We start from the raw sequence: 9,259 nt of genomic DNA, 5'->3' as shown, positions 1-9,259 counted from the left end.
TTTTCCCGAAGTTAGTTCTTTCATATATTAATTGATCTGTATTTTTACATGTTATTTTATTAAATTCGTTCAAGTCATTGAACAAGCTAACCGCAGTAGGCTATCTAAATGATATGGTAAGGTAAAGATCACATAGTACACAAATCACATTGCACTCTTCTTTATATGTTATTTTATTTTTAAAATAACATATTGTATGTATTGTATGTATATATATATATATATATATATATATATATATACATTGTATAGTAGTGGTTAGAATAATTTAGATACTTTTGTACATTTTGTACATTTTATATTTCAACCTCTTGTACGTTTACCGTATGCACCTTCGTGCTATAGTACATTGCTGCTTCAATGCAGGACTCATTGATAACGTTGTGAAATTCAGGAACGCTATGGCACATACGGTAACTTGAATGTAGCCTTAGCAAAACAACTGCGCGTTCTTCCCCGTTGGCCGCAACAACCCCGTTGCTGACTGGCCCGAAATCTCTTTTATGCTTATTCCAGCCAATCGAAATCCTGGAGAAAACTGCTGTTGCGGTACAATGGGGGAAACAGCTCAACTGCAGCCTGCACCAAAGGAATAATAAACAAGCCTACGTGCAAGAAGCTCCTGTTAAGAAAAGTATGTTGTGAAATTGTAAATACTAAAAGCAGAACTACAACATAGCACAGATTGCTGTCAGAAATGGCCGTAATGTCACAGACGCGAACATGGCTTTTGCATTTTAGCAGTGCATGCGTACCTAGCATAGTGCTGCTGGCTAACTAGCTTCTTTAGCTAAACACAGCTATGTTGTTAACGATCGAAGTAGGTTTACTCAGTCTTTAAAATCGCTTTAGAAATAGTATTGCAAGGTGTGCCATAGCAGTTTAATTTGCGTGCTTTGTTGCAAGTAGTACGTGGGTGGAAAGTGTGTACGTTGGAATGCCAACATGCAACAGCAGGTAGACAGGTGACCTTTCAGTTTCAGTGCAGTGTGGACACAGATCTGACAGGAGTTGCTAGTTACCTATCTTATAGATGTTTACGAAATGCGCACTGTTCATCAGCGACTGTTGCTTGATAGATTAGAGATTGGGCACGTTTGAAATAACATAATTGCAAATTACTGTAGACTGGACTTGCGCATTAAAAGTATGGACGACCTGATGATATTGACGACTAAATCAGTCGCATGGCCTAACGTTAGCTAAACATCGAAATTCTTTATCGTTGTTCTTTATTGGGAAAGGAATTCACGGTAACATTATCGACTTTCGCCAACTCGAGATTTACCTAATGAATTCTATCTTTCCAAGAAAATATTCCGTGCAGTCCTAGAGGCTAATTGGTAGGGCCTTAAAGGCCGTTGATTATTATTAGCTGCGTCCTACAAGGCCCTCTGCGTGGTATAAATATGTTATGCATCACATGAATGTTTAGTGACATTTAATTTGCTTTATGTTGGACAATTCTAACCCATTGAACAAAAGGAAGACTATTACTGTTCAGAGCGTGATGCTTTAATTGAGCAGGTGAAAATGACAGTGTCGAGTATCACTGCTGGTTTTTTCAGTTGTCATTGTGAGTAAGGAACCAGGTTCAATACGTCTTATCAGGTTGTGGAGGTGTTTTTTAAATAATATTACTCAGAGCAGTACTCATTCTCCTTCATGTTTAATTGTTGTCTTTTTATTCCACAGCCATCAATTATCAAACAACAGAAAGAGAAATAGAGAATGGATTAAACATGGATTCAGTCCAGAATATGGTAAGCTATGAGCTATGCTTCACCTAGGCTACTCCTATAACCGTTTTGCATGTTTGCAAATAAACGTTTGAATAGATAACGAGTAATGAATATATTTATAAATATATTTAGTATAAAGTTATTAATCCATTATCATCATCTGCAAATCATTCCAAAACTATAACATATTTTTGCTGCAATGTGTGTAAGGTGCTTTTTTGTTTGTTGCCTAATTGTTATATTTGTTGAATTATAGGTTTGAAATTTGAGAAGGTCTTCTACCACATTTCACTTGTAGCGGTTGCTGTGTCGCAAAACCCCACTGGAGACGGCCTGCTGAGTCAATGGAGGACTCTCCAAAGTTAAACATTTCAAAGTTTGGGGAGGATGAAAATGTAGAGGAGCAGCAGCAGGAGGAAGAAGAGGAGGAGGAAGAGGACAATGACGATTATGAGGAAGAGGAGATTGAGGATAAGGACTCGGATTCAAACGCGTCCTGCCAAAGACCTGACGCCAAACTCTCTGGAAACCTGAATGAGGGTATAGAACCAGTCCCTGAGGGGATGCAAGAGGATTCTGACCGTGACGCTGACGTCGAATTACGTGACTCATTCCCCTGCCAGCACTGCGACAGACATTTCACCAGTAGTCAAGGCTTGGAACGTCACTTACACATACACGCTTTGGCCAACCACCAGACGCATACATTTAAATGTAAATACTGCAGCAAGTCTTTTGGCTCAAAGGTTGGTCGGAGGAGACATGAAAGGAGGCATGAGAGGACGAGGCCTGGCTCGTTGATAAAGCCAGTGGGCTCTGTGTGTTCTCCGTTAAATACTGACGCTGCCTCTGCGGCAGCTGGCTCCTGTACCTCAGGTTCGGCAGAGGGAGATCCTAAATCCGTCTGTGACGAGCGTGGAGAATCACGGGGCGATCATGCCTGCAAGTACTGCAAAAAGGTTTTCAGCACGCACACGAACATGCGACGACATCAGCGCAGAATTCACGAGCGACACCTCAGGCTCAAAGGAAAGTCCCTGCTGTCGTCGTCGCAGGCAACGCCGCTGAAACTGTCGGCCACGTCGTCTCAGAAGGACCCCAAGCTCGTCTGCGAGACAAACCCAGCTGTAGTTCAAGTGAACGAGGGAGAACAAGAGCAGCAGTACATGCTCGACATCTCCAGTAACATCTCGGAGAACCTCAGCTTTTATATCGACGGGAAGATAGTGTCGACCAGCACTGTCAGCACTTGTGAAGTACTGGAAGTCAACGCTGGAACTGCCCTGGTTAGCCTGGATGCGGTGATTCTTAATCCCGCCCAGATTGGCCAGGCTCTGAATGTGGAGGCTGCTACAGGGAAAGAAATCCCCGGTCAGCCATTGACGAAAAGGAGAACCGCAACACCGCCTCTGCTACCACAAATAAAAACCGAACTGGAATCAGAGTCAGTACTTACATCCTCTTCCTCGTCTATTATGTCCTCACTGATAGAAAGTCTTCTTCCTCATAATACAGAGTCTACTGTTCTCCAGAAGGAGAAAACTGTTTTCCTGTCGCCTAAACTAAAACAGCTCTTACAGAGTCAAGATGGCCTCAGGCCTACTCTTGCCCTAATTACAGATGGCCAGAATCTATGTTCGCCACTCTCCCTCACTGTCTTGCCAGCAGGATCCGGGAGGTTTAAAAGGAGAACTGGATCTCCTCCAAACACACCGCAACAAAGCCCGACGTTAAATGTTGAAAACACAGTACCCGACCAAGGAGATTCAGCGGCGCTCATTGAACCGCAGTCGAAAAGTCACTGTAGTTCACCCGCACTCGACATGTCGAGTAATGATGACAATGCTTCCTTTCCGCCTGTGGAGGAGCCAATTACGACTTGCGTCCTGCACGATGGCTGGCCTTCGATGAGCGGTGGTAATTCCTGCAACCAGCAACCTCTGGATCTCTCTGCTGCCGTCAAAAGAAGCGAAGACGAGGCGTCCGGGGAAGCGGTGTTAGATTTGAGTTTGCAAAGAAAGAGCCCTGACGATTTAGAAACGAAGGGAGATGTTACACTTCAGCCTCCAGCCAAAAAGAGAAAGCCTGACGCCAGCATGTTGGCAAAGGTCCTAAGAAATGAGTACGCAAACCTAGATATTAGCGGCGGCGAGCAAGGAGTGGATTTGTGCGAAAATTCCGAGGCACCTTTAGTCACAGACATTGCTATAGTAACCACCTCTGACATATCAGCTGCTACTGAAGGACTTGTGTTTGGATTGGCCCTTCCCGCTGCTACACTCAATCCAACACCTTCCTCTAATCTGGTCTCCATCCATCCTTCATCATGTACTTTTGCACTTACTGCTTCTTCTACACATACAGTACTCCCAACTTCCCCCTCACTGTTTACAGTTTTAGCACCACCCACTTGTACTTCAACCTCTGGTGTTGTGACCCCGAAAATATCCTCAGAACCTTTTGTCATCTGCACTGACAAACCGTTTAACTCAGATGTGCAGTGTAATTTGAGCACTGGCTTGCCAGATTGGGCTACTGCCAATGCTGCAAGCCTGGTTACCATCTCCCAGCCTATTGACCCAACACTTAATCTACACAGTCAAATGTTTCTTGCCGATCCCAACATTAATCAAATGGCACTCACTGCACCGATTCTTCACTCGACCATCAGCTCTGAAGTTCCTTGTCCACCAGCTTTGACTCTTAACGATTCTCTTGTCAACTCCTTTAACATTACAAGCAACACTGTTTTAATCGAATGTACCATAGCCCTAGATGCCCCAGAGAATATTGTCCCAACTGCTATAACAGTACAGGAAAGCCTTGGGGAACCCCCATCACCAGTTGAGATGGTCATAAATCATGTTGAGCAGCAACAGATTGTTTCCATGCCTCATCAAGACACTGCTGAACCTGCTTATCTAGTATCCTCCTTAGCGGAATCTGTCACTCTTTCAACCACAGCTACGGTCATACCTGATTTTCCTCCTGATGGAGAAATAAATGAAACCCCTGTCTCCGACGTAAAACAGGAAATAACCCAAAAAGAGGAGAAAACGGAAGAATCGATAGCTGACTCTAAGAACGCCATTGAAACGACACCTGAAACAGCCCCACCCACCTCCACTGAAACGGCAGAAGAAGCAAATGACACCAAGCCAGTGGAGACTTTCACAAAGAACTTCATGTGCAATGTTTGCGACAAGCTTTTTCATTCTATGAAGGAGCTGGGCCATCACGTAAGTGAGCATTCTGACACGTGGCCGTACAAATGCGAGTTCTGTGTGCAGCTGTTCGACAACCCATCTGCTTTGCTCGAACACCGCTCGTCCCTCCACGGTGTCGGCAAGATCTACATTTGCAGTTTGTGTACCAAGGAATTTGCCTACCTTTGCAACCTGAAACACCACCAGGAAGAGCTGCATCAGGGCCAGCAGTGCACCCACACAGAGGAAGAGAAGGGCAAGCTACGACCCCAGAATTACAACAGTTCGGGGAAAGTCAACCCAGAGACTATACCGCTCAAACCCCCAACGGAGTCCGATCGAATTGTAACAAAGGACGAGGAAGAACTGGACGAGGCCACCGAGGAATTATTCACAACAATAAAGATAATGGCTTCTGACGGACTAAAGGTCAAAGGTCCAGATGTGCGCCTTGGTATCAACCAGCATTACCCCAGTTATAAACCTCCTCCTTTTCCCTACCACAATCGCTCGCCTGCTGGCTCCGTGGCGTCAGCCACTAACTTCACCACCCACAATATCCCTCAGACCTTCAGCACTGCAATCCGATGCACCAAGTGTGGCAAAAGCTTTGATAACATGCCAGAGCTTCACAAACACATCCTTTCCTGCGCCAACGCCAGTGACAAAAGACGTTACACGCCCAAGAAGAATCCTATTCCACTTCGACACTTTGCAAAAGCCCAAAATGGAGTGTTGTCTTCTACTAACGCTACAAATGGACAGAATGCCCCCCAGATGGCGAGTCAAACCAACAGGCCCAAATCAAATCATGAAGCCCCTCCCAAACAGAAGCTAAGTGCACTCAACAAAAGGAAAAAACAGTTGGTTCAAAGAGCCATCACGCGGAGGAGTAAGTCAGGCGCTTCGTCTAATAAAGTCTCCTCCGCTCAAGTGGAGGAGGAGCAGGAGATCTTTGCCTGTCCGCACTGCAGTAGGGAGTTCACGTACCGCCGGAGCCGAACTAAGCACATGGCAGTGTGCCCCATGAAACCGAAAGAGACGAAGAAGAGAAAAGACGGAGACGTCTCCTTCACTAAAGAAAACAACGGGCACCTTCGACGAGGAGCAGCTCAGGAAGAAGAGAAAAAGCAAGCACCCCAACAGAAGACCAGAGCCCACAGTTCCAACCTAGCCAAGAGGGCGGCCAACACACCTGAACAAGCGGTTCTAGCAAACAAAAAAAGTAGAACCATCGCAAAGGGAAGCGTCCAACCACAGCAAGAGGCTCCCAAGCTCACGGCTCTGTCCGTAGTGCGGCCGATCAACTCTCAACGCCAAGACAGTAGGGGACAGCATGGTGTCAAAGACGTCCCTAACAGCGTTACTGTGGTAAACACCAGACAGGCTCCCCCACAGACTAGGCAGGAGGTTTCCCCACAGGCAGACACACCAGGGAGTGAGGGAGTGTCTGGCCAGGAGAGGGTTGGCGGTGAATGAAGAAGAGATCAGAAGACCAACAGGTAAGACGCATGTATTTGTACAGGGAGGATTTTTTTGTTGTTGTAATGTTCATACACTGAATATTGATAAGGGTGTCATTTATGGGGACCTACAAATGTTTTAGTTGTTTTAAAATATTCTTTACTTATACAAGTTATTCTCATTGAGATTTATTTAAAGATACCTGTTCAACTGCAGCAGGGGATTCAATGTTTCAGACAATATGTATTTACATGAACACAAACTTGACCCAGACAAGATACACATATTTACACAATGCAAAAAACAACTGAGAATATGTCCCAGATTGATGAATTACTCTTAGACAAATTGCTGTTCATGGGTTTATGTAATTAAATTAAACTGTTGTCCCGTGTATGCTCTCTTTACAGGTTTCTACTGTATTAAAGTGATTTGATGTGGCTCTGCAGTAATTGGGCTGAGCAATTACAAAACAGACTACTGCTGGAGGGAAGTACAGAGCAGCATAGATGTTCTGCAGAGGACTAATGGACCTTTTCCCACAACTTAATGAAGAAAATTGTGTTAAATAAGTAAAGAGGAATGCCTAGAAAAAGGATTGGACAATATTTGGGCGCTTTTGTAGTTCAGTTTTATATATTTCTTGTCTATTTCAGAGACCGTTTGGAAAAGACTGCTGTGCACTTTTGTGAGGAGAGCTTCACATGCAATTATTGTGTAAATCACAGGATGGTTTGGTTGAATACAAAATCTAGCAAACAAGGCCATTTTCCTGGTTATCTAAAATGTTTCATTTTTATTTTGCAGGTGGCAATCAAATGGGCATGCAATCATACTGCTTTGATCTCTGTGTACTGTCCGTGGCCTTTGTGTTTGTACAGTTATTGCATGCTAACAGCTTGTTGTACATTGTCCTGATCCAAGTGTATGGAGATTTACAACCACATGTTTGAATTTGAATGATGCTTCAAGGTAAAGTCTACCATGTTAAACAAGGGAGTCCTGTATTTATTGATAAATTGGATTGAATCCATGAAATAAAAAGTGTACTGCCTGGTGCTGGTTTATAACCTGAAGGGTTATGGTTTATTTAACTGATTGAATAGATTGCATTTAAGCACTGATTTAGATTAAGGAATACATATTATAATTTAAGGACAATGGGAATGTAACATTTAACAAAACCATAAGAGAGATTGTCTATTATCCAAAGATTTCACTGTGCGAGTTCGTCACAAGGTTTCAGAAACTACTTGTGATATAATTTGCACAGAGTTTTACCCCAAATTGACAAAAATGACAATATTTGGTATGTAATACAGCTCACGTGAAAGTGTACTGTTATATTTACTACTTAGATTGTCATATTGCCATGGGGATAGATTAACGATATGTTGCTTGCTGTCAAAGATGGACTGTAATTTAATTTTGCCTTTTCTCTTACCAATGTAGAGAAACATGTTGTAGCACAATTACATTTTATGGTAAATGTTTATCTGATATATATGATTGGAATTTATTCAAAACTGGAAGATATATGTGAAATATTATATTTAATTCGGTAACTTGGTTTTTGGTTACAGAGGCCCTTTTGTGAGAGTCAAGCTTTCATTAACAGTGTATTGTCTGTTTGTTGCTAATTTACATGTCTCTTTTGAAACTATGTGGCCGGAATCCTCATGTTTCAAAGCGTGAAATAGGAGAAGTGTTTGTTCATTTAACTCCAGCATACTAATGTGATTTGAAATTCATGGGGAAGATAAGCAGGGTGATTTGTCTATGTAATTGGTGGTTAATCAATAGTATCACAGACAAATAATATTTAGTGTTTGTATAATCCCTGAAATTAGTTCTCGGGATTAGTGCAGTCTTTTCCCTCGGTTATGTCTTTCATTCAGACTGACCTTGGAGCGTTTTGTGGAAGGTAGAGACAAAATAATGTGAAAACTGCTTGTAGCATCTCAATGTAATATAAGTCATGTATATTTATGAATAATTTAAATCATGTATCAATATGAATGGTTCTGTGTACGATTTGCACTAATGTTTTCTTTTCTCAAAGTGTGTTAAATAAACAGAATGTCCAATTGGATTTGTTTGAGGAACGATATAGCCTAATATTGTAGAAACAATCATTTTATCCTTCCACTGCATTTGCTTTATGGTCCCCTCATACTGACAATCTTAAAATATTGATATCTTGACATCATGCGTTGCCTTACCAATTTCATACTAAATATCTTGTGAAAATAATTTTACTGTTGTCCAGATGGTGGTGCACTTTCCATACAAGACCGATAAAGTAAACAACTGCATGCAATGGAGAGATATTATCACATCCCTAATACAATGACAGGATATTTGCCTCCAGTTGTGATTGAACATTAGATGATTTATAGAGTTTTATGATTCCTTGTTATGTGTTGTTCCACAGTTGGCCTCCATGGTTTATGAATAATTGATTTCCATGGTTCTAAAATAATTTCCAAATTCAAGAGTTAAAAGTAGCACGATATTTTCTTCTGCACCACTTATATGTACATTTCAATCTCTTGATGTCCTCCCGTCGGTCTGATTCTACAAGATATTGTTTCTTTTTGATTGCATAAGTTTTCCCCTCAGCATATATTTTTTCCCATTTTTTCAGTTACCTGTTTTTATCGGAGTAGTCTGGAGGGTGTCAGTCATTCATTAATGAAAGTGAAGACATGTTTTCTTTTCCATGTCTGTGGCTATGCCATGAATAACTTTAGTTCTAATCGCGGGCCGTATATACTGAAGCCCCTGCCACCTTGCTGCAAGTGTCCTCTGAGATTAGTTTTTTTTTTAACACATCTGTCATCCTGT

The 9,259-nt window shown here is 42.2% G+C and overlaps 1 protein-coding gene across 2 annotated transcripts; it reads left to right on the top strand.

Annotated features, from left to right (window-relative positions):
* Positions 1-496: 496 nt before the first annotated feature.
* prdm2a (PR domain containing 2, with ZNF domain a) lies at positions 497-8,504 on the top strand. Of its 2 annotated transcripts, none has more exons than XM_062460189.1 (4): positions 497-634; positions 1,696-1,763; positions 1,999-6,450; positions 6,823-8,504. In XM_062460189.1, the coding sequence occupies exon 3, from the start codon at positions 2,087-2,089 to the stop codon at positions 6,425-6,427; it is 4,341 nt and encodes a 1,446-aa protein (XP_062316173.1). In that variant the 5' UTR covers positions 497-634; positions 1,696-1,763; positions 1,999-2,086; the 3' UTR covers positions 6,428-6,450; positions 6,823-8,504. The 2 variants fall into 2 exon arrangements, with proteins under 2 accessions (XP_062316173.1, XP_062316174.1); XM_062460190.1 differs by lacking the exon at positions 497-634 and adding an exon at positions 985-1,576.
* The last annotated feature ends 755 nt before the right edge of the window (positions 8,505-9,259 follow it).

The sequence above is a fragment of the Osmerus eperlanus genome, chromosome 4 (genome assembly GCF_963692335.1).
Source record: "Osmerus eperlanus chromosome 4, fOsmEpe2.1, whole genome shotgun sequence".
NCBI lineage: Eukaryota > Metazoa > Chordata > Actinopteri > Osmeriformes > Osmeridae > Osmerus > Osmerus eperlanus.
Note: the sequence above shows the minus strand (reverse complement) of the source record. Positions and strands in the feature narration are given on the sequence as shown.